We start from the raw sequence: 19,215 nt of genomic DNA, 5'->3' as shown, positions 1-19,215 counted from the left end.
GGCTTAGGCCACCTAGTTATAGATCTATTTATCAGAGCTGTTATCAGAGCGGTTTTCCTGAAGAGGGGGCCTTTGCGTCAGGAAACGTTAGCTTGTGTCTGCTTGAATACATTATATAATTTGACATAGTGCCAGACTTTCTGCATTGTTTACAGGTTGTCTGTTATTATGTGGCAAAACCTGCAGCCTTCACATGATATATATCAGAGCATAGGGAGAGTACAGAAAAGTTATAGTTGTGTTACTGCAGTTATTGTGGTTTTTTTTTTGTTGTTGTTGTTTTCTAATAAGTGGTGGTTGTACTGAATATATTACAACTTTTTGTTTAGGGAACTGCATTTGTCTGCACTAACAATAACACACAGCCAGAACAGACCCAGAACCAGCAGCCAGCACAGCCAGAACTAGCAGCCAAGACAGCCAGAACCAGCAGCCAGCACAGCCTGATCCAGCAGCCAAAGCAGACGGAACCAGCAGCTGACTCTGCCAGAACTAGAAGCCAAGACAGACGGAACCAGCACCCAGAACAGCCGAAACCAGCAACCGGCATAACCAGAACTAGCAGCCAAGACAGACGGAACCAACAGCTGGAACAGCCGGAACCAGCAGCCAGCACAGCCAGAACTAGCAGCCAAGACAGACGAATCAACAGCTGGAATAGCCAGAACCAGCACCCGGCACGGCCAGAACTAGCAGCCAAGACAGACTGAACCAACAGCCTGAATAGCCAGACCCAGCAGCCGAGCCAGCACAGCTAGAACCAGCAGCAGGCACAGCCAGAACCAGCATCCGGCACAGCCAGAACCAGCATCCGGCACAGCCAGAACCAGCAGCCGGCACAGCCAGAACCAGCATCCAGCACAGCCAGAACTAGCAGCCAGTACAGCCAGAACCAGCATCCGGTACAGCCAGAACCAGCATCCAGTACAGCCAGAACCAGCATCCAGTACAGCCAGAACCAGCATCCAGTACAGCCAGAACCAGCAGCCGGCACAGCCAGAACCAGCATCCGGCACAGCCAGAACCAGCAGTAAGAATAGCAGAGGCCAGTACTAGCCAGGTTCACTAGCCCATGCCAAGCCATGGCATCATTAATGCCAGATAAGCACATTGTGGCCAGACAAATGACTAACAAGGTAAACAATGTATTTCTTGATAAGTCTAAGGTCCCATCAAACATATGCTAAAATGTCATCATGATGTTGAGTAGTGAGGAAATTTCAGTGTGTTGGAAAATGTTGGCAGCCAGTGGTATTTTAGGTATACATCTCAAGAAACAGATCAACTTCTAGCTCCCGAGTCCCACCCCATGTGTAGGGCTGAAGAGCTTCTGTTGGAGCTTCTTATCTGAAGAGCTTCTCTTGGAGAAAGGAACCTCCACTCCATGCAAAATAGAAGAACATCTTTTACATGCAACTGTCAGCGAACATGACAGATAAGCTGTTGTATGAGGAGCAGACGAATCTCTGTTATGCTAGGCATACATGGAGCATTTTATGCACCGGATCGAGCCAGCGGCTCAATGCCGGCACGTCCGCGCGGATCGATCCCCGCTCATCCCCGCGGGCATGCCTTAGCAGCCGCTCGATTCCCCGCTATTGTCCGCCCGCGGAGATCGAGCGGGGAATCTATCCGGCAGGTCATCGAACCTGTCGGATATTATCAATCGAGCCATCAGCGGCTCGTTTGATAAGGAAGAAACTGCTCGTGTATGCCCAGCATTAGGTGCACCTGTCAGAGAACATAACACATTAGCTCTGGTTTGAGGAGCAGAAGAATCTATGTTAGGTGGACCTGTCAGAGAAAATAACAGGTTATCTCTGATATCAGGGGCAGAGGAATCTCTGTTAGGCGTACCTGTCAGAGAACATAACAGATTAGCTCTGGAATGAGGGGCAGAAGAATCTCTGTTAGGTGCACCTGTCAGAGAACATAACACATTAGCTCTGGTTTGAGGAGCAGAAGAATCTATGTTAGGTGGACCTGTCAGAGAAAATAACAGGTTATCTCTGATATCAGGGGCAGAAGAATCTCTGTTAGGTGGACCTGTCAGAGGACATAACAGATTAGCTCTGATATGAGGGGCAGAAGAATCTCTGTTAGGTGGACCTGTCAGAGGACATAACAGATTAGCTCTGATATAAGGGGCAGAAGAATCTCTGTTAGGTGGACCTGTCGGAGAACATAACAGATTAGCTCTGATATGAGGGGCAGAAGAATCTCTGTTAGGTGGACCTGTCAGAGGACATAACAGATTAGCTCTGGTATAAGGGGCAGAAGAATCTCTGTTAGGTGGACCTGTCGGAGAACAAAACACATTAGCTCTGATATGAGGGGCAGAAGAATCTCTGTTAGGTGCACCTGTCAGAGAACATAACAGATTAGCTCTGGTTTGAGGAGCAGAAGAATCTATGTTAGGTGGACCTGTCAGAGAAAATAACAGATTAGCTCTGATATGAGGGGCAGAAGAATCTCTGTTAGGTGGACCTGTCAGCGAAAATAACAGGTTATCTCTGATATCAGAGGCAGAGGAATCTCTGTTAGGTGGACCTGTCAGAGAACATAACAGATTAGCTCTGGTTTGAGGAGCAGAAGAATCTCTGTTAGGCGTACCTGTCAGAGAACATAACAGATTAGCTCTGGAATGAGGGGCAGGAGAATCTCTGTTAGGTGCACCTGTCGGAGGACATAACAGATTAGCTCTGATATGAGGGGCAGAAAAATCTCTGTTAGGTGGATCTGTCAGAGAACATAACAGATTAGATGTGGTATGAGGGGCAAATTAATCTCTGTTAGGTGTACCTGTCAGAGAACATAACAGATTAGCTCTGATATGAGGGGCAGAAAAATCTCTGTTAGGTACACCTGTCAGAGAGCATGAAAGATTAGCTCTGGTTTGAGGGGCAGAAGAATCTCTGTTAGGTTCACCTGTCTGAGAATATAGCAGATTAGCTCTGTTAAAAGGGCAGAAGAATCTCTGTTAGGTGGACCTGTCAGAGAACATAACAGATTAGCTCTGGTCTGAGGGGTAGAATAATCTCTGTTAGGTGCACCTGTCACAGAACATAGCAGATTAGCTCTGGTGTGAGGGGCAGAAGAATCTCTGTTAGGTGCACCTGTCAGAGAACATAACAGATTAGCTCTGGTATGAGGGGCAGAAGAATCTATGCTATGTGGACCTGTCTGAGAACATAGCAGATTAGCTCTGGTATGAGAAGCAGAAGAATCTCTGTTAGGTACACCTGTCAGAGAACATAGCAGATTAGCTCTGTTATGAGGAGCAGAAGAATCTCTGTTAGGTGCACCTGTCGGAGAATATAGCAGATTAGCTCTGTTAAAAGGGGCAGAAGAATCTCTGTTAGATGGACCTGTCAGAGAATATAGCAGAATAGCTCTGGTCTGAGGGGCAGAAGAATCTCTGTTAGGTGCACCTGTCAGAGAACATAACAGATTAGCTCTGATATGAGGGGCAGAAGAATCTCTGTTAGGTACACCTGTCAGAGAACATGAAAGATTAGCTCTGGTATGAGAAGCAGAAGAATCTCTGTTAGGTTCACCTGTCTGAGAATATAGCAGATTAGCTCTGTTAAAAGGACAGAAGAATCTCTGTTAGGTGGACCTGTCAGAGAACATAACAGATTACCTCTGGTATGAGGGGCAAACGAATCTCTGTTAGGTGCACCTGTCCGAGAACATAAATGATTAGCTCTGGTCTGAGGGGCAGAAGAATCTCTGTTAGGTGCACCTGCCAGAGAACATGACAGATTAGCTCTGTTGTGAGGGGCAGAAGAATCTCTGCTATGTGGACCTGTCAGAAAACATAGCAGATTAGCTCTGGTATGAGAAGCAGAAGAATCTCTATTAGGTACACCTGTCAGAGAACATAGCAGATTAGCTCTGTTCTGAGGGGCAGAAGAATCTCTGTTAGGTGCACCTGTCAGAGAACATAACAGATTTGCTCTGGTCTGAGGGGCAGAAGAATCTCTGTTAGGTGCAGCTGTCAGAAAACATAGCAGATTAGCTCTGGTCTGAGGGGCAGAAGAATCTCTGTTAGGTGCACCTGTCAGAGAACATGGCAGATTAGCTCTGGTATGAGGGGCAAACGAATCTCTGTTAGGTGCATCTGTCCGAGAACATAACAGATTAGCTCTGGTATGAGGGGAAGAAGAATCTCTGCTATGTGAAACTGTCAGAGAACATAGCAGATTAGCTCTGGTCTGAAGGGCAGAAGAATCTCTGTTAGGTGCACCTGTCGGAGAACATAGCAGATTAGCTCTGGTATGAGGGGCAGAAGAATCTCTGTTATGTGCACCTGTCCGAGAACATAACAGATTAGCTCTGGTATGAGGGGCAGAAGAATCTCTGTTAGGTGCACCTGTCGAAGAATCAGATTAGCTCTGGTATGAGGGGCAAACGAATCTCTGTTAGGTGCACCTGTCGGAGAACATAACAGATTAGCTCTGGTATGAGGGGCAGAAGAATCTCTGTTAGGTGCACCTGTCAGAGAACATAACAGATTTGCTCTGGTCTGAGGGGCAGAAGAATCTCTGTTAGGTGCACCTGTCAGAGAACATAACAGATTTGCTCTGGTGTGATGGGCAGAAGAATCTCTGTTAGGTGCACCTGTCGGAGAATCAGATTAGCTCTGGTATAAGGGGCAGAAGAATCTCTGTTAGGTGCACCTGTCCGAGAACATAACAGATTAGCTCTGGTATGAGGGGCAGAAAAATCTCTGTTAGGTGCACCTGTCGAAGAATCAGATTATCTCTGGTATGAGGGGCAGAAGAATCTCTGTTAGGTGCACCTGTCGAAGAATCAGATTATCTCTGGTATGAGGGGCAAACGAATCTCTGTTAGGTGCACCTGTCGGAGAACATAACAGATTAGCTCTGGTCTGAGGGGCAGAAGAATCTCTGTTAGGTGGACCTGTCAGAGAACATAGCAGATTAGCTCTGGTCTGAGGGGCAGAAGAATCTCTGTTAGGTGCACCTGTCAGAAAACATAGCAGATTAGCTCTAGTCTGAGGGGCAGAAGAATCTCTGTTAGGTGCACCTGTCAGAGAACATGGCAGATTAGCTCTGGTATGAGGGGCAGAAGAATCTCTGTTATGTGCACCTGTCCGAGAACATAACAGATTAGTTCTGGTATGAGGGGCAGAAGAATCTCTGTTAGGTGCACCTGTCAGAGAACATAGCAGATTAGCTCTGGTATGAGAAGCAGAAGAATCTCTGTTAGGTACACCTGTCAGGGAACATGGCAGATAAGCTCTGGTGTGATGGGCAAATGAATCTCTGTTAGGTGCACCTGTCGGAGAACATAGCAGATTAGCTCTGGTCTGAGGGGCAGAAGAATCTCTGTTAGGTGCACCTGTCAGAGAACATAGCAGATTAGCTCTGGTATGAGAAGCAGAAGAATCTCTGTTAGGTACACCTGTCAGGGAACATGGCAGATAAGCTCTGGTGTGATGGGCAAATGAATCTCTGTTAGGTGCACCTGTCAGAGAACATGGCAGATTAGCTCTGGTATGAGGGGTAGAAGAATCTCTGTTAGTTGCACCTGCCGGAGAATATGACAAATTAGCTCTGGTGTGAGGGGCAGAAGAATCTCTGTTAGGTGGACCTGTCAGAGAACATTTCTGATTAGCTCTAGCATGGGTGGCAGTAGTATTACTCTTAGGAGGACCTCTTGCACCAGCTGTGTAGAGGGCAGAAACTCTTGTAGAACAAATTAGGGCACCCCCTGAGTCTGGGGCAGGAGACTCCTTTACCTGTGACGGTGACACTCTGGTTCTTCTGGAAGTCACAGCTGAGGTTGAAGCCCTGGAAGCCCCTTGAGAAGTTCCCGGTAATATTGGGGTTCAGGACGAGTCTATTCCAGGTGGAAATCGGAATCCGGTTCAGCAGGTTTTGTCGGCAGAGCAGATGATGGAGAATGCTGGCATTGGCTGCCAGTTTCAGGGTGTCCATCCTCTCCGGGGACCCCTCGCTGACAGTCCAGGTGGGCTGCACAGACTTTCCTCCTCTATGGTCCTGTTTCTTCGGACATGGTGACTTTGCTGTTGATTTGCCCTCTCGGCTGAGCTCCAAGGCTGTATGAGCAGCAGCAGCAGGTCACTCCTGTGAGTACCAAGTACAGAGGACAGCATAGACTGGAACACAGCATGTGTATAGTAGAGAGATTGTAAGTGCTGCATATTCTTCTACAGCCAATTCAGCTCTATGCATCGCCCTCCTCTGGCAAAACCCTGGAACTGTAGACACAACAATGCAATGTAATTAATTGTACAGAGATTAGATGTACCCTGCTTATAGGCCTCCAGCACCCTCCAGTGGTCAAACCCAGAAACTGTAGCCATTACAAATATCTGAACAGAAGCTATGTAGCTAGCGACTCTACAAGCACATAAATCCCTCTTCTGGCCATACATGGGAACTGCACACGCTAAACATGACTGCACCGTGTGGAAGATCCTAACCATAGCTCCTTCAGGTGGCCAAACATTGTAACTTCAATCACTTCTCGTCATCTCTGCCTACAGGTCCACAGCTCCCTCCTCTGGCCAAACATCATAACTGCAGGCACTGCATGCAACTCCAAACAGATTTTTTTCTAAGGTGCTGTGGCTAACTTCTATTGCTTTTATCAAATGTAACTTTTTATTTGCACTTGTTAGAAGACAATAACACCAGAAGCAAGGCATTAAAATATATTTAAAAAATTTAAAAAATAAATAAAATAACGTTGAAAACTGTAAAGGCCAGATCATTAATAGTAATGCCATATAATAGTAATTGACCATCTTGTGTGGGCATATCTTACATTTTCATACTTCATTGCCTGTTCTATCTGAGCTTAATTACTGTATTTTTTGGACTATAAGACTCACTTTTTCTCCATCCCTGCTTATACGAACCTCGAACTCGACTCAATGTCAGGAACTTCCTGTACTGTGCCCATGCAGAGGGGGACAGTACAGGGTCATAGAGGAGGACACAAGGGGGACAGAGGAGGACACAGGGAGACACGAGAGGTACAAGGGGGCATGAGGCACAAAGGGGGCATAATTCACAAGATGCCCCTTCACCATGGATGCACCAGGTTTAGTATGTATATATACATATATATACTGTATATATATATATATATATATATATATATATATATATATATATATATATATATTTATTTTCCCCTGGTTTTTGTCCTCTAAGCCTAGGTGCGTCTTGTGGTCAGGAGCATCTTATAGTCCAAAAATACGATATGTCTTATATTTCTGGGTTAATGTAAACATCTCTACTGCAGGAATAAATGAAAGAGATCTTCATCTCAAGGTGTCACATGTTCTCTGCTTCTGACATACCATTCCATTCTTAATTTGTATTGAATGTTATTATTATTATTATTTAGTATTTATATAGCGCTGACATTTTCCACAGCGCTGTACATAGTACATATAGTCTTGTCACTAACTGTCCCTCGAAGGAGCTCACAATCTAGTCCCTACCATAGTCATATGTCTATGTATGATTCGTGTAGTGTATGTATTGTAGTCTAGGGCCAATATAGGGGGGAGCCAATTAACTTATCTGTATGTTTTTGGGATGTGGGAGGAAACCAGAGTGCCCGGAGGAAACCCACGCAGACACGGGGAGAACATACAAACTCCTTGCAGGTGTTGACCTGGCTGGGATTTGAACCAGGGACCCAGCACTGCAAGGCAAGAGCGCTAACCACTGCGCCACCGTGCTGCCCGTCAAAGGTATGTCACCTGTTTTCCAATATCCTATATAATAATTTGCAAGTGTCTCTGCATCCCACCTCCCTGTGTCAGTGCTTTTGTGCTGCTGCGCATGTGCCGCACTGACAGCCATTGGGACAGGACGTGCCAGGAGGCCGGGTGGGTGTGCGCGCGCAGACATGCGTCGGTGACAGACCTAGAGCCTGTTTTTAAAGAGACTCTGAAGCGAGAATAAATCTCGCTTCAGAGCTCATAGTTAGCAGGGGCACGTGTGCCCCTGCTAAACCGCCGCAATAGCGCCGCTAAACGGGGGTCCCTTGACCCCCAAACCCCCCACTGCGACACTTGGTCGCAGACTTGGTCGCTCCTGGAGGCAGGGCTAACGGCTGCAGCCCTGCCTCCAGTGGCGTCTGTCAGCGGCGCATCGCCGCCTCTCCCCCGCCCCTCTCAGTGAAGGAAGACTTAGAGGGGCGGGGGAGAGGCGGAGATACGCGCTGACAGACGCGCGTGGGGCAGGGCTGCGGCGGTTAGCCCTGCCCCAACCAGGAAGCGCTCCCCTGCATTACGGAGGGGATTTGGGGGATCAGGGACCCCCGTTAAGCCGCGGGATAGCGGCGGTTTAGCAGGGGCACACGTGCCCCTGCTATCTATGAGGTCTGAAGCGAGATTTATTCTTGCTTCAGACTCTCTTTAAACGGGCTTAGGTCAACTAGCTTGCATAATAAATTACGTGCAGCACAGAAAACATGTGCAGTGATAAACTGATTGTGTAACCCAATACCCCTCAGACCAATATTTAGTAAAGCCAATTGCGGTGTTAATACTGTTCGTTGTGAAAAGGCCGTTTGTAGAATTAGACTCACATTGCCAATATTGCTTAACTTTGGGACATTCCCATAAAATATGTGCTAATGTTCCCGCATTCATACAACCTCTCCAGCACCAGGGCAGTTTCTAGGCTAAATTGCACCCGGGGTGAGGGTGTAAAAATTGTGAACTCTTCCCCCCCCCATCCCCGGTGGACTCGCAAACCCTTACTCTTTAGGCGTAGCTCCCAACTGTCCCTCTTTCGGAGGGACAGTCCCTCTTTGGGAGTCCTGTCTCTCTGTCCTCCTCATTTGTCGCTCTTTCAGGACTTTGTCCCTCTTTCTATGTAAATATATATATTTCTCTACTAAAAATGTATTTGATTGACTCTAAACTTTATTCTCATCCTTTAAATGGATATATTACTAATTTTAAAATGTTAATATGAAGGAAAATGAACCAGGATGGAAAGGACCAGTGTGGTTTAAATAATAAAAAAAACACATTTTTCTTACAAAAGGTTGGTGTGATTAGGGGTGTGATCATGGGTGTGGCAGGGGTGTGGCTTAAGTGTCCCTCTTTCTCATCACAAAAAGTTGGGAGGTATGCTTTAGGGACAGTCACACAGCCACAGGTCACAAGTAGATCTGCCTACTTACTAGTGACCAGCCGCTCATCCAGGAGGAAGCAAGGACCAGGAAAACACACAGGTGAAGAGAGCCCGGGCAAGCCGACTCCTCCATGGGTGCCGCGCACTGAAAGCCTGCAGTACCGCTACAGGACGTCAGGTGTCATCATGCGGTGGTGACATGATGATGACTTGACGTCTGACGCAGGCAGCCCTGGAAGTGTCAAGGAAGGTGATCGCGCTGGTAATCTTCTTCCATTTGGCTGCACCGCACGTCACCAGCTCCCTAGCGGTTATGTCCTTCTGCCTGCGCCCCCCTTCTTCTACTTGCTGGTCTACGCCCAGGGTGGTCCCCCTGCCCATGAAACAGCTCTGTCCAGCACATAGGGGAGAACTTAGCTAATTTGGCTGCAGTAAGATACCACTTCAGAAGGATTTTTTTGCTGAGTTTCCCAGTGCGTAACACATCTAGAAGCTCATGACACCACTTTAGTGGCCTCTTACGGTATATATTTATTTATTGTATTTATAAAGCGTCAACATATTACGCAGCGCTGGACATTAGTTTAGGTTACAGACGATATTTAGGGGTGACATACAGCAATATGACAATACAGGAATACATGCAGACCAGATCACACAGCACAGTATGAGTACAAGGTAATGCTTAGTCACTGGAGGGGAGCATGGAGATCACACAGCACAGTATGAGTACAGGGTAATGCTTAGTCACTGGAGGGGAGCATGGAGATCACACAGCACAGTATGAGTACACGGTAATGCTTAGTCACTGCAGGGGAGCATGGAGATCACACAGCACAGTATGAGTACAGGGTAATGCTTAGTCACTGCAGGGGAGCATGGAGATCACACAGCACAGTATGAGTACAGGGTAATGCTTAGTCACTGGATGGAGCATGGAGATCACACAGCACAGTATGAGTACAAGGTAATGCTTAGTCACTGGATGGGAACATGGAGATCACACAGCACAGTATGAGTACCAGGTAATGCTTAGTCACGGGATGGAGCATGGAGATCACACAGCACAGTACGAGTACAAGGTAATGCTTAGTCACTGGATGGGAGCATGGAGATCACACAGCACAGTATGAGTACAGGGTAATGCTTAGTTACTGGATGGAGCATGGAGATCACACAGCACAGTATGAGTACAAGGTAATGCTTAGTCACTGGAGGTGAGCATGGAGATCACACAGCACAGTATGAGTACAGGGTAATGCTTAGTCACTGGATGGGAGCATGGAGATCACACAGCACAGTATGAGTACAGGGTAATGCTTAGTCACTGGATGGGAGCATGGAGATCACACAGCACAGTATGAGTACAAGGTAATGCTTAGTCACTGGAGGTGAGCATGGAGATCACACAGCACAGTATGAGTACAGGGTAATGCTTAGTCACTGGATGGGAGCATGGAGATCACACAGCACAGTATGAGTACAGGGTAATGCTTAGTCACTGGAGGGGAGCATGGAGATCACACAGCACAGTATGAGTACCAGGTAATGCTTAGTCACTGGATGGAGCATGGAGATCACACAGCACAGTATGAGTACAAGGTAATGCTTAGTCACTGGATGGAGCATGGAGATCACACAGCACAGTATGAGTACAAGGTAATGCTTAGTCACTGGATGGAGCATGGAGATCACGCAGCACAGTATGAGTACAAGGTAATGCTTAGTCACTGGATGGAGCATGGAGATCACGCAGCACAGTATGAGTACAAGGTAATGCTTAGTCACTGGAGGGGAGCATGGAGATCACACAGCAAAGTATGAGTACAAGGTAATGCTTAGTCACTGGATGGAGCATGGAGATCACACAGCACAGTATGAGTACAAGGTAATGCTTAGTCACTGGAGGGGAGCATGGAGATCACACAGCACAGTATGAGTACAAGGTAATGCTTAGTCACTGGAGGGGAGCATGGAGATCACACAGCACAGTATGAGTACAAGGTAATGCTTAGTCACTGGATGGGAGCATGGAGATCACACAGCACAGTAGGAGTACAAGGTAATGCTTAGTCACTGGATGGAGCATGGAGATTACACAGCACAGTATGAGTACAAGGTAATGCTTAGTCACTGGATGGGAGCATGGAGATCACACAGCACAGTATGAGTACAAGGTAATGCTTAGTCACTGGATGGAGCATGGAGATTACACAGCACAGTATGAGTACAAGGTAATGCTTAGTCACTGGATGGAGCATGGAGATCACGCAGCACAGTACGAGTACCAGGTAATGCTTAGTCACTGGATGGAGCATGGAGATCACACAGCACAGTATGAGTACAAGGTAATGCTTAGTCACTGGAGGGGAGCATGGAGATCACGCAGCACAGTATGAGTACAAGGTAATGCTTAGTCACTGGAGGGGAGCATGGAGATTAGGCAAGTTAGGTTCACTCAGATGCACAGCATGGGTGCACACAGGGCCAAGACAAGGTTCACCACCAACAGAGGCTGATCTGCCCAAGTGCGCCCCCCCTCCCCAAAACCCCCCACCCCCCCACCCCCCCCAAAAAAAAACCATTGCAATCGATCATGTTCGGGCGTCTTTAAGGATCCGACGCGGCAACAACAATCAGAGGCCATTGCACACACAAAACGATTGTCCATTTGAACGGTCATAATCGTCTGACAATTATTGCATAAGTGTACATGCGTATCATACTGGAGGAGGGGGGGGGGGGGGGTCTGTGCTATCAGAGAGATTTAACATCAGCCATTTGTCATTTATGTCTTCACTCTCTGCCCATCCTTAATCATAAACATATTGAACCCAAACAGCAGAAGACCTGCTATCTACCATCCAGCCTGCAAGGTCATAGTTGCCTCTACACACTATAATCTCCAGATCCAGGGATTAGATTGAGAGCTCCTCTGAGGGACAGTTAGTGACAGGACAATATACTCTGTACAGCGCTGCGTAATATGTCGGTGTTATAGAAATAAATAAATAAAATCAACCAGTCCACCATGCAACCTGAGATGGTAACATGAGCCCCTTTTAGTCTGACAGCAAAGACCCCTTTCACTTCTTAGTAGCCATGCTTATTGCAACAGAGCTGCCTTAGTGGTGTCAGTAAGGGAACCCTGGGAAGATTTAACTCATATTGCTCCTACAATAATAGTGTAGCCTGTCAGTAAAGCCTAATGGATGGATGTCAGGTAGAAAACACAGCATCACAGATCACTCTGCACACAAACACTGCTTATTTTTCTTTTGCCAGATTTCTGTTTTGTGAATAACAGACCAGGGCCCTTTCACATGGGCAGCTGACAGGCTGCACATTCACCGCCTGTCAGCTGCTCTCCTGCACTGTCCGGGTGCCTGGTACCATCACTGCACGGCCTCAGATCTGAATCCATGGGGTGGGGGGAGAGGGAATAATGTTCTAATTACTATGTATACGGCATGGATTAGATTGTAAGCTCCTCTGACATGACTGCATACTGTGTAAAGTGGTGCAGAAGATCAGGGCCGGCCCTAGACTTTTTGCCGCCTGAGGCAAATTTATATGCAAAAATTCTTCTCTTCACTCCCACTGATGTCTCCGGAGCATACTGTGTAGGCACAGGCCATACTGTCCTTGTGCAGTACGCTCCCGTGACGTCAGCGGGGAGAAGGTGGCACAGTGGCAAATTCCAGAAGTAACCGGTGGCAGGGACTGGAGCATCGGTGAGTGGCTGCGTGGGCACAGGATGTCTGCAGGGGATGATTAGAAGACCCAGGTAAGTCTAACTCATTTTCCCCTTTGCCCCCTACAGTACTCCTTTAAGCGGTTAAGAGACGGGTAAGGTCTGTCAGGGACAGGTGGGGGGGGGGGGGGGGTATGGCAGGACAATGAATCTAGAGGGAATGTGGAGGTGTATTGCCCTTGCTATGGGGGTAAGAGAGGGGGTGTTGCACTGAAAGGGGGGGATTCTGTAATTCATAAGGGAAACATTTTCTCAATACATACACATGCACTATATACAGTACATACGCCCACATGCTCTATATACATACATACACACACACACGCAGATCACATCATCACATCACACACTATATACATACACACATGCTCTATATACATACACACATTCTCTACATATACACACATGCGCAGATCACATCACACACACGGTCTGTGTATATATGTACACATACATACACATGCTCTATTTACATACATACTGTACATACATACATACATACATACACACATCCTCTACATATACACACACACACACACACACACACACACACATGCAGATCACATCACACACACACACACACACACACACACACACACACACACATTGTAATGATCCGCTCAGCTGTCTGCACAGACAGACAGCTGTTTGACCATTCCTTAAGTCTGAGGGCTGCAGGTCTCTGAAAAAGAGACCTGTCTTTGCTTTGCAAGTTTCAGACCTGTTCAGCTGCTGAGAAATTTGCATACATTTGTTATGCAAATCACCTACCTGCCTCCTTTGAAGGCTGGCAGTATAAATGCCATGTTCTCCCAGAATCCTTTGCTGCTCATAAAGGTTTGTTCCCGCTGGACTCACCTGGAGTGTCAGCCACTGCTATCTTAGTATAGTTAATTCTTGGGGAGTGCTCCTTGCAATCCTAGTTAGTGCAGTCAGTTTGTGTATTATTTGTACTGCCTATTCTGTCCTGTCTTGTCTGGCGCGATTGCACTGTCGCCAGCGGCGGACGATAGCGGATCGCTCTGTCTTGTTTGGATCGCACTAGCCTCTAGCGGTAGCGGCTGTGGATCCTTCTGATCTGAGTTCCTGGAGTGTAAGCTGGAGCAGCGGTTGCTACTGGCTACCTCATCTGTCTGTCTCGTTTGGATCGCACTAGCCTCTAGCGGTAGTGGCTGTGGATCCTTCTGATCTGAGTTCCTGGAGTGTAAGCTGGAGCAGCGGTTGCTACTGGCTACCTCATTTGTCTGTCTTGTCTGTTTGTGCTTATTTGTGTTACTTGTGGCTAGTTAGGGTGGCACGCTTATCACTGGGCGCCTAACGCGCGGTGATCGTGCAGAAAGCGCGTTCGCTGTTGCGAATGAGTGCGGTGTTCGCGTTTAGCTAGCGTTTGTTATTTTCTTTATCCTCTGATTGTTGTTTGCTGTGCCTTTGCTACTCTCGTGCTCAGTCCTGCTCAGTCTGGTGTCACTATTTGGCAATCGCCATTCTTGCGATTGCGTTCCCACTTCATTTCCGCCGTTGTGTGTTCACCGTCGCTGGGTGGCGACTAGTTTGGTGGACACTCATTGATTCTGTCTCTGTGCTCTCTCTCTTTAGGGGCTATCTTGCTCTGTGTTGCTTCTTTTCGTACAATTTCCATCTGGCATCTGTGGCAGCGCAGAGGGTTTATTCCTCTGCACTCCACAGCTCCATCTGCCGGTGGGAATTCCCCTCTACTGGTGCTTGCACCAAAAGCTGGGTTCTAGTATTCTGACACGCTTGTGGAGGACTTCCGCAGTGTCAGCGCACATCTTGTGCGCTGACCACGGAGATATCCTACAATCGTTACACACACACACACAGACATATAAATTATACACACACATGCTCTGCATACATACATACACACATACTCTATACCAGGGCCGGATTTGTACTTTCCAGCACCCTAGGCCGGCTGTCACCAACCGCACCCCCCATTCTGTCCAACTCTGACTAGTGATCACTGGGTTACATGGGCTCCTGTCTGTTTTGCTGCTTTGCTCCCCCTGTTCAACAAAGAAGCAGTGCATGCTCTGTCCACTCCATGTAATTTTGCACTCCAGCCTGGATGCACAGCAGCCGATAGTGTTCAGGGCTTGCATAATTCAGAAATGATGCTCATGTATGAGCAGCACTTGTCAAGTACACATACCCATAAGACTCCCAGCCTCGGCTGCTGTGCACCTGCATACAGGAGTGCGTAATAACAAGAAGCCCGAGAGGACAGAGTATGCACTGCTTCTTTGTCCTTTGTGCGACTTGCTTCAGTCAGAGTCACAAACAGCTGATGGTGCAGCGCAAAGGAGAGAAACCCATCCAAAACGGAGCAGGTAAGTAGAAGGATACGACACTACACACGCTGGCATAGATGTAGTGTAATGCCAGGTACACATGATGCAATTCTGACAGATTTACTGTCAGATTAATTATTTCCAATGTCTGATCTGATTTCCGATCAATTTTTCAATCGATTTTCTGTTCATTTCTATGAAAAAATCATTCAGCAAATTTATCGGATAGCAGATCGGACATGTTGGAAATAGTCGATCTGACAGTAAATCTGTCAGAAAATTGCATCATGCGTACCTAGCATAAGCTCAGGTGTACTTTACACAGTGACAATTTAGCACTTGGGGCAAGTTAAGACAGATCTTAGTCAGCAGGAAGTTTTTACGTTTTGTAATAGAATGATATTTATTGGCTAACCAAAAGAAAACAGTGAGCCTTTGGCTAATGAGCCATCTTCAGACTTTGTTCCTGTATACAAGATGTTAGGACACACAGCTATATATACAGTCAGCAGGAGATGTATACATTGTTTTGTAAATATAAATAAATGTAATACAGCTGTCATTCTGTTTCAAAACATCCTGCTTTCACTAATGGCTAACACAGAACAATGATTTGCTGCTTCTAAAACGTCAGGAAAGAGTTAAACTGAGAGAGAATGTTGCTGTCATTCCTTAGGAAATAAAAACAAACCATAAATTTAACAGGTCTCAGGTCTTTAACAGCTCTGACCAAGTAATAAACATCAGTCAGGGGGAGAGGAGAGCTGATAATTCCTGTCTGTGAATGCGTGCTGCATAAAGAAACTAATCTGAACTCAAAAGTTCTACTACTTGAGCCCATATATTTTTCTTCTCACAGCAGCTTGTATGTCCCCACTCATTATACTAAGGATAAGATCCTCAGATGACAACAGATGCTGTCATCACACACACTCTGCGGTGAGAGAGATGCAGGGATCTCTGGAATTCAGGCAGAATAGAGCAAAGCAGAAGTGTAACGATTGTGGAACTTTCTCCGTGATCAGCGCACAACGCGTGCGCTGACACGGCAGAAATCCTCCACAAGCGTATATTTGCAGGCACCCAGCAAAAGGTGCTACGCACCTGTAGAGGGAAATTCCTGTCGGCAGATGGCGCTGGGGAGTGCAGAGGAACCAATCCTCTGTACCTCCACAAATGCCAGACAGGAATTGTACGAAGCGCAGAACGCAATCGCAAGACAAGCGATTGCGAATGAGAACGAGCAAAGGGACAGGTTGTATGTGTGTGCACCAATCCAGTCGCCACCCCGCGACCGCGCACACACAACAGCAGATATGAAATAGGAACGCGATCGCGAGAGGTGCGATCGCCAGACGTGACACAAGGCAGATCAGAATAGAATACGAGGGTAGCAAAGGCACAGCAAATAATACAATGATGAGATACGGAAAATAACAAACGCTAGCTAACCGCGAACACCGCACTCATTCGCAACAGTGCAGGCGGTTATGCGCGGTCTCCACGTGATAAGCACAATAGAGACAGGCACGCCTAACTAACCATTAACAGACAAGCATGAGACAGAGGACGCGAGCGCTTGCTTAACGGTTACCTCACCGAGCCTCCAGCAAGCGATCGTAGCAGACAAGACAGACACACGAAAACAGGGACAAGCGAGAAATAGGATCCACAGCACTAGCAAAAGTGGCTAGCGCGATCCAGGAAGACAGAACAGAAGGATCCACAGCGTTAGCGAAAAGTGGCTAGCGCGATCCCAGGAGACAGAACAGAAGGATCCACAGCGTTAGCGAAAAGTGGCTAGCGCGATCCCAGGAGACAGAACAGAAGGATCCACAGCGCTAGCGAAAAGTGGCTAGCGCGATCCAGAGAGGCAGAACAGAAGAGATAGCTGGTAGCAACCGCTGCACCAGCTATGCTCCAAGAACAGAGATCAGAACGACTTCCTATCGACCACCGCTGGGACAGGACAATCTCAACAGACAAACAAAACAGATAAACAATCCTAACTGCACTAGGGAAATCTGCCTAGCACAGTTTCCAGGAATTACTCTAAGCTGATCTTCAAACAGAGAGTAAGGCTGACACCCCACCAGGAGTGTTACATAGGACGAAATCCTTATGACCAGCGAAGCATTGTGGGAAAGACATAGTACTTATAGTACACGCCTCCAATGAATGTGGCCAGGCAATTTGCATGACAACGTATGCAAATTCCTCTGCAAGCACAAGCTGCAAAACTGACAGAAGCTCTTCTTTCCAGAGTCCTGCAGCATGCAAATCAAAACAATGGTCAAAAAGCTGCCTGCCTGCACAGGCAGCTGAGCAAATCATCACAAGAAGTGATTTACTTTGTCATGTGACCTCTTATCTCTCCAAGTCCTGCGCCCTGCTGAATTTTATCGCCCTAGGCCTTGACCTTTGTGGCCTTCCCAGTAATCCGGCCCTGCTCTATACACACATACTCTACATATATACACACGCGCAGATCACATCACACACACACACACACACACACACCACACACACACACACACACACACACACACACACACACACACACACACACACACACACACACACACACACACACACACACACACACACACACACACACACACACACCTGCTTTATACACACACGTATCCCAGAGACATACACACTATATGCATACACATCACGTCACACACATGCCATACATATACACACATTGCATCCATCCATACACACAGCAGTGACAGCACCTCTCCAACTAGCAGCATCTCCTGTCCTAGCTAGCTGCAGCTGCACGTGTCTGTCTCTCCTTCTCTCTGGCCCTCTGAAGTGTCAGGGAGGAGGAGGGGTAGGAGACTTTCCTCTCCTGAACACTATGTATCAGTGTACTCAGCTCCGCAGTCGGCTGTGACAGGGAGCTGCGCATTAAACAGGAGCATACCTCCCAACTTTTTGCGTTAAGAAAGAGGGACACTTAAGCCACTCCCCTTCGACACCCCTGATCACGCCCCCGCCACACCCCTAGTCACGCATACTAAATAAAATATGTTGTTTTATAATTCAGACCACACTGGTGCTTTCTATCCTGGTTCATTTTCCTTCATAATAACATTTTACAATTAGTAATATATCAATTTAAAGGATGGGAATAAAGTTTAGAGTCAAACACATTTTTTAGTAGAGAAATATAAATATTTACATAGAAAGAAGGACAAAGTCCTGAAAGAGGGACACATGAGGAGGAAAGAGGGACAGAGGGACAGGGCTCCCAAAGAGGGACTGTCCCTCTGAAAAAGGGACAGTTGGGAGCTATGCAGGAGGGAGGGTTAAACAGCCTGTAGCCTCCTCTCAGTTGTTAGAAGTACTATTGTAACAGACCAGGCGTCCCCCCCTCTGCTCTTGTGGAACAGTCCAAATTACCGGCTGGATACATTGCCGGTAAAAACATTTTTCCGGCAGAGGCTTTTTAATTAATTTTCCGGCTGTACCGGGGGAATAACGGCCAGGTGGCAACCCTAGATGCAAACTGCAGCAGGAAGCAATGCAGAGAGAACAACTCACCTCCCTGGTTCCGATCACTGACGCCGCTTACTTGCTGCTGGTCGCCTCTTCTACATAGTCGCTGATACACACTAAACTTTCTGCCTAACAGGAAGTTTAGTGTGTATCAGCGACTATGTAGAAGAGGCGACCAGCAGCAAGTGAGCGGCGCCGGCGATCGGAACCAGGGAGGGGAGTTGTTCTCTCTGCATTGCTTCCTGCTGCAGTTTGCATCGGAGGGGGGAGCACATAGGGTGGCCCGGAGAGGAAGGGAGGGAGAGGTCGGGCTGCCCTCCCCGCGGCTCCCCCTCCACTATGAAGGGAGGTACCTACCTATCTAATCTATACTGGGGGCACCTACCTATCTAACCTATACCGGTGGGGCACCTACCTATCTAACCTATACTGGGGGCAGCTACCTATCTAACCTATACGGGGGGGGGGGGGGGCAGCTACCTAT

At 47.4% G+C, this 19,215-nt stretch overlaps 1 protein-coding gene across 1 annotated transcript in view; it reads right to left on the bottom strand.

Annotated features, from left to right (window-relative positions):
* The window catches only part of LOC137542637 (cholecystokinin receptor-like), a 66,913-nt gene that overhangs the window by 23,431 nt on the left and 24,267 nt on the right, over positions 1-19,215 (bottom strand). The window contains exon 2 of the mRNA XM_068264624.1: positions 5,768-6,250. Coding sequence (XP_068120725.1) covers positions 5,768-5,966 — 199 coding nt within the window. The 5' untranslated portion in view covers positions 5,967-6,250. The remainder of the gene's footprint in view (positions 1-5,767; positions 6,251-19,215) is intronic.

Source organism: Hyperolius riggenbachi, chromosome 2 (assembly GCF_040937935.1).
Source record: "Hyperolius riggenbachi isolate aHypRig1 chromosome 2, aHypRig1.pri, whole genome shotgun sequence".
NCBI classification, from domain to species: Eukaryota; Metazoa; Chordata; class Amphibia; order Anura; family Hyperoliidae; genus Hyperolius; species Hyperolius riggenbachi.
This window is presented reverse-complemented; position numbering and strand designations above follow the sequence as displayed.